Here is an 18,811-nt window from a genome sequence, read left to right as displayed (position 1 = left end):
ATTCAGGTCATTCATTTCCTGCTCCATTTAATCAGGTCTGATTTGACTCGCATCGTGACGTCACATGGCCAGGATGGAGCGGATAGTGATCCGATTGGCTCTGTGGTTGTAGCGCACCAAACGGGGTTTGACAGAGCGAGCGAGAGAGAGAGGGAGAAACAGATACACCCTCGCGACAGAGCACACATACACACACGCGCGTCGGGCTGTCGTCTCTCGGTCTGTCTCTCTCTCTCCCCCTCTCTAACTCTCTCGATTCGGGAGCATAACTAACGCCCCGTCTATAGCGCACAGTGGAAGACTTCCTCAAACGGGAGAGGGAGAGAGAGAAAGAGAAGGGGACCTGCGTATCTCACACACGCAGCTTTGTTTACATAGTGCTCTCTCTCTCTGTCTGTCTGTCTGTCTGTCTGTCTGTCTGTCTGTCTGTCTGTCTGTCTGTCTGTCTGTCTGTCTGTCTGTCTGTCTGTCTGTCTGTCTGTCTGTCTGTCTGTCTGTCTGTCTGTCTGTCTGTCTGTCTGTCTGTCTGTCTGTCTGTCTGTCTGTCTGTCTGTCTGTCTGTCTGTCTGTCTGTCTGTCTGTCTGTCTGTCTGTCTGTCTGTCTGTCTGTCTGTCTGTCTGTCTGTCTGTCTGTCTGTCTGTCTGTCTGTCTGTCTGTCTGTCTGTCTGTCTGTCTGTCTGTCTGTCTGTCTGTCTGTCTGTCTGTCTGTCTGTCTGTCTGTCTGTCTGTCTGTCTGTCTGTCTGTCTGTCTGTCTGTCTGTCTGTCTGTCTGTCTGTCTGTCTGTCTGTCTGCCTGCCTGCCTGCCTGCCTGCCTGCCTGCCTGCCTGCCTGCCTGCCTGCCTGCCTGCCTGCCTGCCTGCCTGCCTGCCTGCCTGCCTGCCTGCCTGCCTGCCTGCCTGCCTGCCTGCCTGCCTGCCTGCCTGCCTGCCTGCCTATATATATCTTTTTTTTCTTTCAATGTTGTATATATTCAACTTTATCCACAAAGAATGTTTTATTGATTGATTGATTGATTTATTGATTGATTGTTTTATTGATTGACGTGTGTGTTTTGCAGTCGGTGAACGAGATGACCACTAAGCGGGCCAACATGATGAGTGACATGCACTTCAGGAGCTTGAGAACCAAACTCACGCTCATGCTGAGGAACCAGGAGGCTAGCAGACAACTAGAGGTACACACACACACACACACACACACACACACACACACACACACACACACACACACACACACACACACACACACACACACACACACACACACACCTACACACATACCTACACACTGTTCTGTATGTCTTCCTTTCGTTCCGTCTGTCTCCTGGGGGCAACAGTGGCTCAGGAGGTAGAGCGGTCGTCTGGTAATCAGAAGGTTCCCGGTTCGACTCCCGCTCTTCCTTGAGCAAGACACTTAACCCCTAACTGCTCCCGATGAGCAGGTCGGCACCTCGCACGGTTGCCTCCGCCAGTCGGTGTGTGAAGGTGTGAGTGAGCGGGTGAAACGAGAGGAACAATTGTAAAAAGCGCTTTGGATAAAAGCTGTTATATGAATGCAGCCATTTACCATCTTCTACGGTTCGATTCCTCCCCGACTTCATATCGAATTGTCCTTCACCTTGACACCTGACCCCTAAGCGCTCCCGATGAGCAGTTTGGCGCCTCGCTCCTCAGTGTGTGTGTGAGTGTGTGTGTGTGTGTGTGAGTGAATGGGTCAAATGAGAGGAACATTGGATAAAAGCGCTATATAAAATGCACCATTTACCATCTTTTAACGGTTCGATTCCTCCCCGACTTCATAACGGAATTGTCCTTGAGCGAGACACCTGACCCCTGACCTTTCCCGATGAGCCGGTTGGCACCTCCTCCGCCCTCGGTGTGTGTGTGTGTTAAGCTCAATAAACTGACCGGAATTTCTCACATTTGTCTGGGAGATTGAAATCTTCCAGGACACGGAGACCGGCCCCAATATTTTCTAACGGAAACCCTGATATAGATAAAGATATGTAAAAAGGATTATGCAGGTATGTACAGAGAGATGTGGATATATATATATATATATATATATATATATATATATATATATATATATATATATATATATATATATATATATATATATAAATGCAGGTGTATAAGTAGGTATATAGAGGGATTATATGCAGGTATATTCAGACAGATATGGATACATATAAATATATATATATTAAGGCTGTCAAAGTTACGAGGTATTAACGCGTTATCGCCCGATTCTATTAATTAACTCACGATTAACTTAAGACATTTTTTTTTCTTTTTTACTTTTTTTTTTATTTAATTTTTTTTTTACTAGACTTCACTCAGGTGTATTATTGATGCTCTCATTGATACTATGTTTGTTTCTGAAGTGTGTGTGTGTGTGTGTGTGTGTGTGTGTGAGTGAGCGAGCGTGAGGCACATGTTGTAAAGTGCTCCTGAGTCGTCCGCAGACCCATTAAAAAGCGCTCTATGATAAACGCAGTCCGTTCAGCGCCTCTGTCCGCCCCGTCTGTCTGTCTCCCTCCAGTGCTCCCGGCAGCTGGCGTCCAGGTTCCACGAGCAGTTTGTGGTCCGGGACGACTTGATGGGCCTGGCCATCGGCACCCACGGGGCCAACATCCAACAGGCCCGCAAGGTCACGGGGGTCACCGCCATCGACCTGGACGAGGAGACCTGCACCTTCCACATATACGGAGAGGTAGGGAGGGGTGGATGGATGATTTTATTTCTGTCTTTTTTTTTTTCTTTTTTTTTTAAGCATAGTTGTAACTGAGGGGTTACAAAACCCTGACTGTATTAAAGATTGTGATAGATTAAACCACTGCTAGTTATGTACTTTAATTACTGGCCAGACAGTACATCAAATATAGATGGTGAACACCCACAAGAACACGGCATTGACAAAGAAATAGTATTTGAGGGTAATTTATTATTATTAGGCAACGTTAGGTTACAGAATGAGAATTAGGGTCGCGCTTGTATGGCGAAGAATATACGTAAAGTCAGTCACTAGCATGAGTCACTAAGAATAGCAGGAATCCTACGATGGGTCTAAGTTGACACCACCTGTCGTATAGTAGCAACTAGATAGATGAAATTACCTACCTGGGTTCCATCCTAGAGGCTAATCTCTCCTGTGACAAAATGGCATCCAATGTAATAAAAAAAGTCAACCAACGAACTCGATTCTTGTACCGGATCTCCTCTCTGGTAAACAAGAATACCCTGAAGACTCTGGCAGGAGCACTCATTCAGGGGTACTACGACTATGCTTGCACCTCATGGTACCAAAGCACCTCAAAGGCGCTAAAAACAAAATTACAAACATCTCAAAACAAACTGGTCAGACTACTGCTTGACCTTACTCCTAGAACCCACCTCACCCCTGCCCACTTTGACAACCTAGGATGGCTTAGAGTAGATGACAGAGTACAGCAACTTGCAATGGGCCTGGTCTACAAGATACACTACACGACCAAGGTACCCATGTACATGGCAAAATACTTCCCAAAGGTCAGTGAATACCACGATCACAACACCAGAGGGAGCTCCACAAATCATGTTAAACCCAGATTCGGCTCAAATAAGGGACTAAACACGTTTCGCAATTATGCCACATCAATGTGGAACGCCCTACCCAAAGCTGTAAAGGAATGTGGATCACTACCCACTTTCAAAACCTCTCTCAAGAGACACCTACGGGAGACTGCAATTCAACACTGGCCCCTGTAAATATCCTAACCCAACCCCCTCCAATGTACAGTCATTTACCTAGTATGGTTTTGTCAATAGTCCAATGTACAATTTTGTTTGTTTGTACAGAGTCTCCCCCCCCCCCCCTCAATGTACAGTTTTGCTTGTTTATACAGTGTGCCCCCCCCCCCCCCCAACCACCTCCAATGTAAATTACCCAGTATGGTTGTCAATATCCCAGTGTACCCAACCCCCCCCACCCAACCTCCTCCAATGTACAGTTTCTACGTCAAATGTATATACTCCCTTTTCTTGACTCCTTCTGTATCACAAACAGTACTGTATTTGCAAATCTGGTATGTCATAAATGTATAGATGTAGCAGTACTGACTATCTGTATGTCATGTATGTCATATATGTCCTGATGAATTGAAAATGGGGGACCCTGATGTAAACAAGACGAAAGTCTTTCTCTGGTCTGCATCCTCTTAACAATTGTGTGTATTGAGCTGTACTGTATTGTACCCATTCTGCAATCTGTTAATAAAGTTTTCAATCAATCAATCAATCAATAGGGCAACACTGGTACCGCCTGGAGACAATGGGTTCCCTCCGGGGGTGTAAGGCCTGGAGGGTAGAGGAATGTTCGGGTACTCCGTCTGATTCAATGAGGAATAAAGAGACTCCAGGTACAGGAGTCGGTCCTTGTAAATCCCTTGATCAGCAGCAAAGTAATAATTGTAATCCAAATGCTCGACAGCATTGATGACAGCTAGCCAGCCTCCGTCCACGAGGCCAGCCCGAGTTGTAATCCTCACGAGGTTGAATCCCAAACGACAGTGGAAATCAACGATGCTCTTCTCCGGGTACCACGTTCCAAATCAATATAATCCAACCAGTAATGGTTCTGCAATCGCCGACGTCGATTCTCCTGTGTACATGTCCAACGGTTCTCCGCCTAGGACTCCTCGGGTGTGGGCGACGTATTTAGGCCACACACCCTGGCTAAGTACACTAGCTAAAGACACGACGAACCGCTGGGTAATGCTACACACGAACGAACTGTGGCCGCACGATATACAATAAATGAACGACTATTCACTTCACATTAGATTAAGTCGAACTCAACGTTACTTCATTAAACTCTGACACTTTTACCATTCTATTCGCACGCGGTTCTCAATGCTCTGTTAGACGCAAGGTTGCTCACTTCACTGCACGTTGACTCGTGGTGAAGGTGGGTAAGGTACTGAACGAAGACACGAAGCTAAGAAGCACGGTGTGCGCACCTTGCGCTGTATTTATACTTAAGTGAATATCTAGTCCCAAACCGCAGTCCTTGTCTGGTATCACTACGCTGACTCCGGGCATGTTCCGACATGCCTGAACTTGTCTTTGAACCTGCCGTTGGGGGCTGGCGCCTGGGGGCGCTGTCCAATAGGAGAGCGAATATTACTCTGGTTTGAACGCAGGTAAAGGGATATTCCGTGTATATATATAAATAATATACAAAGTATATCAAACAATAAAGGTAGATTTTCAGTTTAATCTGGCCCTTCACAACAATAGTAGTAGATAAAAATTAAATGACCGGAATACCCTTTTTACATTACATAATTTACACACATAAAAAAATACAAAAAAGAAACATAATTCAGTATATCATTTAGCAAAGGTTACAAACGTTTCATAGTTTATGTACAAAACGTATACACGTTTTTTTTTAACCTTGCGGGCAGAAAAGTGGCCTTTATAATTATATATGTTTTTCTTTTTCTTTTTTCCCTTTGTCACTATTTGAATACAGTTATGTTATAGATAACATACAATTAGGATAATAATGATGGATATAATGAAAGAGATGGGAAGATAGATCAATAGAATTCTGATTGACAAGCTAAAGCAATTGGTTTTGATAGTCTATCAGTGAGCTGGATACAATCCTACCTGGAGGGGAGAGAACAGATGGTGGAGGTAAACGGTACCCTATCCCCCCCCTTAGTGAGCTGTGGTGTTCCACAAGGAAGCATACTAGGACTGCTACTGTTCCTAATTTATGCAAATGACATGTCGTCAGCTTGTGACTGCAACTTGTTCCTGTTTGCGGACGACTCAGCCCTGCTGGTCTCTGACAAGAACAAGTTACAGGTTGAAAAAACCCTCAGCTCGGAACTAGGCAAAATCTGCATGTGGCTCGCCGACAACAAACTATCATTACACATGGGCAAAACAGAGTCCATTCTCTTCGGTTCAAATAACAAACTCCGCAAGACCGACGGCTTCTCAGTTACAGTGGGTGACAATATTGTCACAAGGAAAGATGAAATTACCTACCTGGGTTCCATCCTAGAGGCTAATCTTTCCTGTGACAAAATGGCATCCAATGTAATAAAAAAAAGTCAACCAACGAACTCGATTCTTGTACCGGATCTCCTCTCTGGTAAACAAGAATACCCTGAAGACTCTGGCAGGAGCACTCATTCAAGGGTGCTACGACTATGCTTGCACCTCATGGTACCAAAGCACCTCAAAGGCACTAAAAACCAAATTACAAACATCTCAAAACAAACTGGTCAGACTACTGCTTGACCTGACTCCTAGAACCCACCTCACCCCTGCCCACTTTGACAACCTTGGATGGCTTAGAGTAGATGACAGAGTACAGCAACTTGCAATGGGCCTGGTCTACAAGATACACTACACGACCAAGGTACCCATGTACATGTCAAAATACTTCCCAACTTACTTACTTACTTACGCCTGCTACCCCTTCTGGGGCATAGGCCGTCAACAAGTGATCTCCAAGCATCTCTGTCTTGAGCTGTTCTCTCCAGTTGGTTCCAGGTCATCTTCATGGTCTTGGTGTCTGCCTCCAGGTCTATGCGCCAGGTGTTTCTCGGTCGGCCCCTTTTCAGCTTGCCCTGCGGGTTCCATGTTAGGGCTTGTCTGGTGATGGTACTTGCGGGCTTTCGCAGGGTGTGGCCTATCCAGCGCCATCTGCGTTTCTTAATTTCTTCTTCAGCGGGCAACTGGTTTGTTCTCTGCCAGAGTTCGCAGTTCGCAGTAGCTGTAAAGCTGTAAAGGAATGTGAATCATTACCCACTTTCAAAAACACTCTCAAAGAACACCTACGGGAGACTGCATTTCGAAACTGGCCCCTACAAATGTCCTTACCCAGTTGTACAGTAAATGACCAAGTATGGCTTTGTCAGTATTCCAATGTACAGTGTGTCCCCCCTACCCAACCCCCCCCCCCCCCCCACCTCCAATGTACAGCCCCCCCCCCCCCCCCACCCAACCCCACCCCACCTACCCAACCTCCTCCAATGTACAGTTTCTACGTCAAATGTATATACACTCTTTTTCTGGAAACTTTTTGTATCACAAAGAGTACTGTATTTGCAAATCTGGTATGTCATGAATGTATAGATGTAGCAGTACTGTCTATCTGTATGTCGTGTGTGTCATATATGTCAGGGTTCGAAATTAACGGGGGCTTGGGGCAAAATGCCCTCGAAAATTGACCAAATGCCCTCGAAAATCAGTTAAGGGGGGCAATAAAAGCCCCAGACAGTTTACTAATTATATATATAATTATATATATGCTCTACAGTGCGAGCATTTTCCCCGTATTTGCCCCTAATAATATGTGTGTGTGCAAACCGGAAAAATCATTTACTTGCAGAGTGAAGATTACAAAACAGCTCCGCTGTTAATAGTTAAGAAACTGGACTGAAATTCAGTTTTTGGGTGGAATGCAAAGAGGGAGGGAGGGAGGCGGGGCCCACTGCGTGTTAAGGGTGCTTGAGGTGCGAACACAGACAGACAGACAGAGAGCTCTGCTTTTCAGCAAGCATGCATAGTGCTGTGTAACATTAAGTTACACTGCTATCTTAACGTTAGCAAGCTAAGCATCTGCATAGCGCGACCTGTGTAATGTTAAGTAACTTGTGTTCGGCGGGGAAAGACCGTTCCATTTGTAACACAACTCCAAAGAATAACATCCAAATGATCCCGATGCGCATTTCCTTCATTCCACAGCGCTGAGCGCGCAACGTATTTCATTGATCGATCTGACAACAACACAACTTGCCCTCAGGGACAATCATATTTAATCTATTTAGATAGAGTATGTATGTATTATTTACAGATAATTGAAGGTACCTCAAAACATGAAACCAAGCCATGTCACACATCGTGTGTGTGTGTGTGTGTGTGTGTGTGTGTGTGTGCAAATCTGATATGTCATAAATGTATAGATGTAGCAGTACTGTCTATCTGTATGTCATGTATGTCATATATGTTATGATGAATTGAAAATGGGGGACCCTGATGTAAACAAGACGAAAGTCTTTCTCTGGTCTGCATCCCCTTAACAATTGTATGTATTGAGCTGTACTGTACTGTACCCATTCTGCAATCTGTTAATAAACTTTTCAATCAATGTGTGTGTTACTTGAACAATTGTCACTCTGCTCCTAAATTTCTGTGTGCTCCTAAATTTGTATTTAGATTTTATTTATTAACATTTTAATTAGGAGCACATGTGCTCCTTGGGAAAAAGGTTAGCGTAGAGCCCTATATATGGAGACATTAACACTTTGGCTGCCATGAAACGTGTTTGGACGTCATTGCCGGCCATGCTCAAGTTGCCGGAGGACGCTTTACAGCGTCCTTATATCAATATTTCAAAAATCTGCGATCGGATTCATATGTCCCCTCCGCTGGCCTGAGATCCACCAGGAGGACCCACTGAGCTCTCTGGCGGTTCAGGAGCGCCATCTGGTGGCCGATCGGCACAATCGCTTAAACAGGAAGTGGCATAGAGGTTGTGCTGGACGTCCGTATTACTTCCGGGCACTCGCTATAGGTCCCGGCATTCTAGCTCGTCACAATACACAGTGATCGATTGCCAATAACTCGATAAACAACATGATTTGGACGTATATACCATTATACAAGCTGGAGATGGACCGGGTAAATCTACATCCCATAATGATAAGATTTCTACTCTACGATGATCGCCCAACGGCGCGCGGAGACTGGGGTGAGTTTTAGCGTGTAACGTTACCGTCTTCGATACTAACTGCTATTATCAACATTTGACCCACATTAGATGATTGGTATAACGCTGCCCACGGAATTATAAACGCCCCCTAGCCCATCCGGTCAACATCAGATGACGTGTAGTAACTTCTAGAAGTATGTCTAGTTGGAATTTTTTATATCGCGCTGATTGCCATAAAACTGTATTGCATCATCAATATAATGCATTTGGGGCTATAGATCACGTTCTGGAGAAAGCTGCAGAAAGAGATGAAAACATACTTATACATTAGACCATTCACTATGAATATGTGAATGAAAAAGTTTAACGTTGCTACACAATGAACAATACATATAGGACTTTGAATGGGCCCTAATAATGGCAATGTAGCAATAGAATTTAAAAAGTTATAGCCATGCAAAGAAGGGGTACTTCTCCATAGACAAATAGAGCCGGCAACCTATGGTATATCATGAATTTAACCCAAGGCAACCAAAGTGTTAACATTACGTTATCAAACATAGGGACGAAGACTGTAAAAAAAAAATTCAACAATGTTTTATAATCTTTGTTAATTTTCATTATAAAAATGTTGTGCCCCCGAAATACAAAAAAAAGCCCCCGAAAATCAATTAAGGGGGGGCAAAAAAAGCCCTTGATTTTTTTTTTTAATTTCTAACCCTGATATATGTTATGATGAATTGAAAATGGGGGACCCTGATGTAAACAAGACGAAAGTCTCTCTGGTCTGCATCCCCTTAACAATTGTATGTATTGAGCTGTACTGTACTGTACCCATTCTGCAATCTGTTAATAAACTTTTCAATCAATCAATCAATCAATAGAAGGAGACCGCTGTGCCCTCTACTTATATAGAGAGTTTTTATTTATTTTTATGTATTTATTTAACCTTTATTTAACCGGACAGGTCAATTGAGAACAAATTCTTATTTACAACGATGGCCTGGTGAGAGGACAAAAGGAAAGGGAAGGGTAACAGGGAAGGGGACAAAACATATAAATATAGAAAACAGACATACATGATACATCACAGAGGTAAGGGAAATAATAACATCAAACAAAAAAAATAAATTACATGGTAGGTATTAGGGATGCCCCGATCACGTTTTTGCCGATACCGATCGTTTTTGGTTTTATAAAAAAAATATATATATAATTTTTTTTTAATAAAATATATATATTATATAATTATACTTGTAGTTGTATATCTGCGAGACATGGCCACCACGCAACAAGTCAAAATGCTCGCTATCTGCAAACAGCTCCACTGTCTGTGTGTATACTCTGCTTTGGTCAAATCACATTCAGCATGCCCTCAGCTAGCCCCTTTTGTGACTGTGATGCAAGCCAGGGGCTCGAATATGCATCGAATCAATGTTATAAGACATTGATATCAGGAGCTATCTGTAGCTACTGCTAGCCGGCTAGATAACGTTAAGACAACGCCTCAGTGAACTATTTAGTTTACTGGGACATTTCATTTAAATAGTGAGCTAACGTGAGCTAACGTTAGCTACCTAGCAAACGGAGGTATCATGCACTCGACTATTGCTGGAGCATTTGTTGATATCAGGAGCTATCAGTAGCTAGCCGGCTAGATAACGTTAAGACAACGCCTCAGTGAACTATTTAGTTTACTGGGACATTTCATTTAAATAGTGAGCTAACGTGAGCTAACGTTAGCTACCTAGCTAACGGAGGTATCATGCACTCGACTATTGCTGGAGCATTTGTTGATATCAGGAGCTATCAGTAGCTAGCCAGCTAGATAACGTTAGACCAGTGGTTCTCAAACTTTTTACACCAAGTACCACCTGAGAACGTAGCTGGCTCTCCAAGTACCACCATATGGCCGACGTTAAAATACAGTCTATTCAGCTATGCACAGTTCACGCAGGAGGCAAATGTATTCCTAATACCATTATTTATTGTTAACTTTTGCCAGACACAGCCACAATGTACAAAGGGGTAGCACTAGAACTAGCAAACTCTTCCACACAACTCATACAATGCAAGGGGCATTGAGAACATAATAACTAACACTCTCACATAGCAAGTGAGAAAATTAAGAACAACTGTATTTCAGCAAATGTACTTAATTCTCTCTCTCTCTCTCTCTCTCTCTCTCTCTCTCTCTCTCTCTCTCTCTCTCTCTCTCTCTCTCTCACACGCAGCAAGCAATTGTCCTTCATTCTCTCTCTCTCACACACACACACACACACACACACACACACACACACACACACACACACACACACACACACACACACACACACACACACACAGCATGTTGTTGTCCATTGACAACTCGCATAAGCAGCGCCGGACTGGGGAAATAATTCAGGCTGGGAAATATAGTGTGAAATATAGTCCCAGTCAGGCCACTTTCTAAGTGGGGGTCCCCCACCAGGAATTATTCTGGTGCAGGATCTTTTTTATTTTTACCCTTTAAATTCCAGTGTTTGTGATGGGCATCACAAATTATATAAAAAATTTAAATAAACACATATTCAATACATTTTTTAATTGTAACCCTTTAAATGCCAGTTTGTGTGATGGCATCACAAATGATTGTAAAAAAACCCCACAAAAAGTAAAATATTTTCAATATATCAAATGCAAAGTAAATTTTTCTGGGGGGGATTATTACAGGCTAGGCATATGTCAATGATTAGCAACAACACAGATTTTGATGGATTTTTTGTAATGTCAGATTTAACAACAACTATTTTCAGAAAAGTGGTAGTATTTCATTTTTCTATCTGACATTACAAAAAAATTAAAAAATAAAAATGGTTATGATCAGGGCTGAAGTTGAATAAAAGATTTATGACTGTTTAGACTGCATTACTCTCTGTCACATTGATCTCCTGGTTGTTCCCCACGTAGGTTATCCAACTATCGCGCCACCACAACTAGAAACACTGGCCTGGCCTGCTTCTAAGTTCAGTGGCCTGACTGCACAAAAAAGAAATTATAATAATTCTTAACTTATTATAATTTTTTTAACTTTTTTCAAGTACCACCAGCAGTTCCACCAAGTACCACTAGTGGTACACGTACCACAGTTTGAGAACCACTGCGTTAGACAATGCCTCATGTATTAAACTAAAAGTGAATAGTTGACTGGGTCATTTTGTTTAAACAGTAACGTTAGCTAGGTAGCTAACGTTAGCTCACAGAGGTTGCATGCACTAGAGCAGACTATTGCTGGAGCCTCTGTTGACACGGTCTAGGAGGGCGAGGAGGAGGAGGAGGAGGGGGAGAAGCAGTGCGCTGCAGCAGCTGTGTGCCTGAGAGAGAAGTCAGCTAATAAGAACTCTGCTAAGAATTGGATCATGTTTTTCAATCGGTTTTCACGATCGGCGAAAATAAAGCATTATCGGAATTCACCGATCTCATATTTATACTGAATATCGGCCGATCGATCCGGGCATCCCTAGTAGGTATGTAGTAATACATGAAGCAGAACAGAGACATGACAGTTGCAGGTGTGTGTAAACAACTCTGAGATAGAGTCCTTGAAAGTAGTGAGTTTTTCCATTTTGCATCTCGTTCCTGCTGGGAACAGCACACTGGATGGATGGATGGATAGAAAGATGGATGGAAAGAAAAACCGATGTGCCTTGCCCATATTTAGAGGTAGAAGGAATCTTGTGCAGTTGTGATCGGACCTGTATTCGCCGAGCCGACTTCTTAACTTGTGGGTGCGTTTGTTTTACTCATCAGGACCAGGAGGCTGTGCGCAAAGCGCGGAGTTTCTTGGAGTTCTCCGAAGACGTCATCAAAGTTCCCAGGAACCTTGTCGGTAAGAATCCCATGTGATCACCAGACTACTGAACCCTGTCAACCAACCTATGAACAACCTCATCGGGCGCTTCAACTGGGAAGCCATGTGTAGCTTAGGCCAGTGCTTCTCAAACTTTTTCTGTCAGGCCCCCTGTCATGTACGAAGGTCTAAGGCCCACACAGGATAACCATTGGAGCTGGCTGCACATGAGCAATAGCAGCCTCTCTCAGTAAATGCGTTCAAAACAATGTCCCAGGTCGGTAAAAAAGACACAACACAAGACGTTTTCCAAATAGTAAATTATATATTTATGGTGATAGGGATTTAAACCTCCACCATAATGCACAAGGGGAAAAGGTAGGGGAGGACAAACAAGACATACATCTATACAAACAAACACTTAGTAAATAATATAAATACAATTGTGCCCGTCATGGGACACAAAGAGAAACCACAAGATGTCACTTCCAGACAGCTAGACGAGAAGGCAGCCTCCTCACTCCACTCTGAGACGTGGCAGTGACTTTCAAATGAGGGCCCCGTGTGTGTGTCATCTTCCAGATTATATCCACTCATCCAACTGACTGCCCACAGGTGTAATCAAGCAGGTGCAATCAGCTCAATCAGGGGGATGAGTGGTATCTGGGAAAAGAGAAAAGAAACAGAATTAACAGATGACACATCACACAACCAAGAATAACATAACCCATACTCATGATACTAATCTGATGTTCACATGGTCTTCCAAAATACAGTAATAATGATAATGACCAACCCACGTACGTCACACCCCCCTTTGGCGGACCAAAATATTTTGGGCCCCCCCCCCTCAAAATAGTCATGAAATGGGCCATGTTTAAATTTATTGAAATAACACCAATATCGTGACCTTTCAAATTGGCCCTATATTTAGTTTTCAGAGCTGTCATGGATGAAAAGCCAGCTTCACACAGATACTGTATGTGGTGCTGAATGGTATCAACACCTTAACTGCTGCATCATGAGATACTTGGTGGGCCATGAGATGAGATACTTGGTACTCAGCACCACACTCTGAAACTAGCTCTCTAGGTGGTATCAGATGAGATTTCAAAGAGTTCTTCCAAGAGTTTGGATGGAGATGTGTCAGGAAGCTTTGTCTCAATGTTGTCTGTAAAGTTTTTTGTATCCAGAGTAACTTGGTGATCCTTTTCTGTGTTTTATTAAATAATGATTTTCAGATTTTGAGAAATGGTATTTGAGAAACACTGGCTTAGGCTATGATTGATCAAAGTAATTAATGATGATCTATAAACGGGGTTCGCACAAGGTCCTTGAAGTGCTTAAAGTGCTAGATTTTTTTACAAAAAAAAGTCGAGGCCTGGAATTCCTTAAACACCCCATTTTTTAACAAGGTACTTGAAAAGTCCTTGAAATTCAAATCAACCATTCGCATTGAATGTTTTGTACATCCATGATCAAATTGTTCTTAGAAATAGTTTTTTTTGTACTGTTTTAATAAAATCTGACGAGTCGCTGTCTCGCGCGCTCCAACTGCTTTTCCTCATTTCTTCGCGTGTGATGCTCTAGCTTGCTCTAGCTGGCAAGCAGGCAAAGAAGATGCTTAAAAAAACAGCATTTAAAAGTGAATTGTATCCTTCAAGTGACATCCTTGAAAATGAAAAATAGTGCTTGGAAAAGTACTTAAAAGTCCTTGAATTTTATTTAGCAATGTCTGGGAACCCTGTATAAAGATCCACAAGTGCAATTGCAGCACTTGGCAAACCGTGCCACTGAGAGGGCCATGAGTATGTTGGGTTCTATCCATCTGTTTTATCTCTGTTTTGTGATGGATCAATGTAGCAGGGCCCTGTTCTCCCAGTCCTTTAGGGGGCTTTCTCACTAACCATTCGGGGTTGAATCACAGCCCGATTGCACCCAAATAGGGTCTGGTCGTCCTACTGAGAGTGAGAACGCTCCCCCGCGTCCCCGGGGACGCTGATTCGCTCCAAACCTGGACCGCTGGAATAGGTGGTTCCGGGTGCGCGCCAGTGGGAGCGGGGGGGTGTGGTAGCTTACTGTCATGCTTTCATGCTTGCTTGAATTTTGGGCAGATAAAAACATACAGCAACAACTGGACAATACCCGCAAAAACTATATTTATGGGCAATTTGGCGAGTTCAGGCCTCAACCAAACAACCATGTGGAGCCTCACGGCTCAGTGCATGAAGCCACGTTACAAGCACAAGACTTCCCTGGCTCGCATTAGGCCTGGCAATTTTTTTGCCATTGCTATGTCTATACATTAGTTTCTTGTTCGAATGCATTTATTTCTATAGACCACTGGTGCCCAACCAGTCGGTCGTGATCGACCGGTAGATCAATGACATGTAATATAATTGACGCGAGCAATGTTGGCTGCTAACTAGTAATAAATAGGCTAAGATAACTAGCGTTAGGTTATTTGTTTCTTTATATCAGCATCTAGTTTCCATCACCGTATGTTAAACTCTTCCTGTGTTGACGTTCGAGCGTGACATCATCGCCTACGGCAAGCGTACACACTCAAAACGCAAACCGTAAACAAAACCCGGAGCGCACCAAGACTGCAGTGTGTACGCAAACTAGAGGGGGAGAGGGAGGGGGGGAGTTCACACCCAAGGACGGAGCGAGGACGGAGCGGAGCTGATTCGACCCCGAATGGCAGTGAGAAAGCCCCCTTAGTCTCCCAAAGCTTTTGATGTTCTCTGTGATTGGCCAACCGAACCAGCCAATAGGAAATTGTTGATGTTGGCTGTCTTCTCCTGCAGGGAAGGTGATTGGTAAGAATGGAAAGCTGATCCAAGAGGTGGTTGATAAATCGGGCGTGGTGCGGGTTCGCATCGAGGCGGAGAACGACAAGAAGCCCTCAACGCCCACGGACGACGAGGTTAGTAGCGGGGCAAGGAATCTGGAATATCATGGAATTCTGAGAGCCGTCTTCTAGACAGGGAATCTCTGGAATGTCATGGAATTACATTTTTAATACTTTTTTTTTGCCTCAAATCTTGCGCCTCCATTCCAATGAAACGAAAGTAAGCGGCACCTTCCCGCCTCCATTCCAATGAAACGAAAGTAAGCGGCGCCTCGACTCCACCTCTCTACAACAAGCATGTGTAGATTATCTGTGTTGAAAACAACAAGGACATGTGCAGCAGACATGTCGACGAAGAAGCGAAGCAATGCCGTTTGTTATTTAAGACTGTCGGACAGATTTGTGTTCATTGTGCTGCTTTTTTAAAGTGTCCCGACCCATATAAAAATATGTCTTAATAAATTGTGCTTAATTAAGTCGAATTCTGCCTTTGTCTCTATCAACTACATATAAATATTTATATAATTGTTTGCTTGATAGACGAAGGTTGCAACATAATTATGTAATGTCATGTCGTTGGCATAGCTGTCAACACTACCGTTTTCCCCGGGATTCTCCTGTTTTTTCAACCCTCTTCACGCCATATTCACGGTTCACGTATTGGCACGTATTTTGTACTTATTAATTTTTACAAAATGGCTGCAATTCCCCTCCGTGACGACAGGTGGCAGCAGTGTAGATTAGAACGTTATCACAGGAAGTCAGACCGGGAGACGGTTGCGACCCGAAGAAGAATAAGAACAGAACAGCGAGCGGATTTGCTCAGAGCTCAGGGGAGAGACTGATGCACCGAGAGACTGATGCATCGGTCCGAGGGTGTCAAATCAACTTAGCCAGTGTCTCTTGATTGCCCACTCTGTGGATTTTGTCTCTGGAACAAAGGGTTTGCAAATCTTCTGTGGATAAAACAATACAAAGTTACTGTATGTGATGCAGGAATGTGTAAATGTCTTGGTGAACAGCCGTTTGCTCTGCGCCTCCCCTGTAAGGTTCACGCGTCCCCCTCCTTCACTCTGACGCCCAATTTCCTGAATGCGATTTATAAATAATAATTGATCCATTTTAAAAGTTGTTGTGAATTGTCATGGTATGACAAATACAGTTACTGGTAACTCGCAGGCATTGCAGAGATATTGAGGAAAAACACAAAATCGCATTGGCTTTTTTTCTATCTCACATTTCTCTGTAGACACACACACTGTTCCAAAAATGATATTCCCACTGCTAAATTAATGACTATAGGTATTTTTTATAGCTTTAACGAGTTGTAGTATTAATATGTAGCCTACAGTGATGAAGGTATAAAGACACTATGGTAATACATTGATTGATTGCTTTTATAGTTTCACAAACGCATCAAGACAAATCACAAACACAAAGAAAAAAGAAATAAAAAGAACAATAGTATGTTGCCAGACACTGTCACATCAATGAACAAACATACACCATGTCATATGCTATACACTAAGGACGCAAGGGGCTGATTCTCTGACATATATACACACATTACATATATACACATACACATATATATATATATATATATATATATATATATATATATATATATATATATATGTATATATATATATATATATATATATATATATATATATATATACACCAGCGCCGCCAATAGATAAAAAAAATTAACTAATCAATCTCACAATTTTCTGTAATCAATCTAGATTAATCTAGATTAAAAACAGCATTTTTCTACATAAAACCGAAGCTTGTAACAGATATTTACTTGAGTAAAATCATGGAATTAATGTAAAATCAACACAAAGAAAGTATATATAGATTCAAAGACTATTTTAATAGCTTTCTTTGAATACAGTTTCTCTCCTGTGAAATACAAATGTTCAACAAAACCATAATTTACATAGCATTTACACTTTAAAGTAGGAAAAGTTTACCCTACAACGAATGGCTGGGTACATACAGGTTTTGACCAGCAGATGGCAGCGACGAGGCAGCTCCATTGGGAGGGGGCGGGGCCGGGTGGGAGGGGGTGGGCTGAGGGGGCGGGGCCACGATAAGGCGCGGGGCTCAAACGTGCAGGTTTTTTCAAATCCCAATGTTGACAGCTATGTGTCGTTGGCTGTGAGAGCAGCCCCACTGCACCCACCCGAGTGAAACCTTGTTGGCTACGTCACAGTCACGAAAGGGGCTACTTAATTAATTAATCCAATCCACTTTATTTATAGAGCACATTTAAAAACAACAAAGTTTACCAAAGTGCTGTACAAGTCCCACAACATAAGATAAAAAAAAAATTAAAAAAAAAATGATTATTATTATTTTTGTCTCGAAGCTTCAGATTAAAATTGAAGCTCGGCCCCGAAGCTTCGATTGCCAAAAAAAGCTTTGAAGGTCAGCCCTAGAATTCAGGGTTGTCTTCTAGGGTTAGGGTTAGGGTTAACCGGCCCGGACACGGAAAGGATTGACAGATTGATTGCTCTTTCTCGATTCTGTGAGTCAAGTCAAGTCAAGTCAAGAGTTTTAATTGTCACGGCATACAGGTATACAATGAAATGCGGGTGGTCTTGCCCGCAACGATGTGCAATACAGTGGTACATATAATAGAATCAAAAGAAGAAACAACATTGTGCAGTAACAGGTAGCAGGTAACATGGAGTGACATCTCGGTATCTGTACATAGTTATTTACAGCGCATGTGTGACATGCTAGTTAGCTTTGGTGGTGCATGGCCGTTCTTATATTGAGCTTTAAGTTCCCACCTCTACAGAGAATGACTCCCATTGGGACACAATACTGTCGGACAAATAACATTAACTCATTTACAAGTTGTATTAAGTTTAGCAAATAAGGGAACAGATAAATAACATTTCAATGCAGTAAAAAAAGCAATATTTCGGGTTTTGACGCACCGTTATATAAGCCGCAGGGTCGAAAAATGGGGAAAAAGCAGCGGCTTATAGTCCGAAAAGTACGGTATATATTTTTTTTATGTGTCTATTCATTCTGTTTAAACCAATTGGGTTTTTCTTCACAGTTGCAGATAAAGATTAGGCTACACTAATATTATAGTATTAAAACTGATGAGTTATATTCATTCATCTGAGAGCACCACAGTCCGTTGAGGTTTTTAAAAGGGGCCTAAAAACATTTATTTTTAACAAGGCCCGAATTATTCTTTTACTTTGAATTTGACTTCTAGACATTTTTTATTATTATTATATCTTTTATTTTTATGTTCTTCCATTTCATTGGTTGTTTTATTCATTTTAATTGTTTTTATTCATTTAACTTTTTATCTTTATCTCCTGTAGCACTTTCAGATTTTCACAAATATAAAGTGCGGTACAAATTGAATTATTATTA

The 18,811-nt window shown here is 42.5% G+C and overlaps 1 protein-coding gene across 2 annotated transcripts in view; it reads left to right on the top strand.

The window, feature by feature from the left end:
* The window catches only part of fmr1 (fragile X messenger ribonucleoprotein 1), a 72,218-nt gene that overhangs the window by 28,708 nt on the left and 24,699 nt on the right, over window positions 1-18,811 (top strand). For both annotated transcript variants that reach the window (XM_084331873.1, XM_084331872.1), the window contains exons 7-10: window positions 1,060-1,176; window positions 2,547-2,717; window positions 12,510-12,588; window positions 15,360-15,478. In XM_084331873.1, the coding sequence (XP_084187999.1) occupies window positions 1,060-1,176; window positions 2,547-2,717; window positions 12,510-12,588; window positions 15,360-15,478 (486 nt within the window). The remainder of the gene's footprint in view (window positions 1-1,059; window positions 1,177-2,546; window positions 2,718-12,509; window positions 12,589-15,359; window positions 15,479-18,811) is intronic.

This window comes from Notolepis coatsorum, assembly GCF_963971535.1.
Source record: "Notolepis coatsorum genome assembly, chromosome: 16".
Classification (NCBI taxonomy): Eukaryota; Metazoa; Chordata; class Actinopteri; order Aulopiformes; family Paralepididae; genus Notolepis; species Notolepis coatsorum.
The sequence above is the reverse complement of the archived record's forward strand: the minus strand, read 5'-3'. Positions and strand labels throughout refer to the sequence as shown.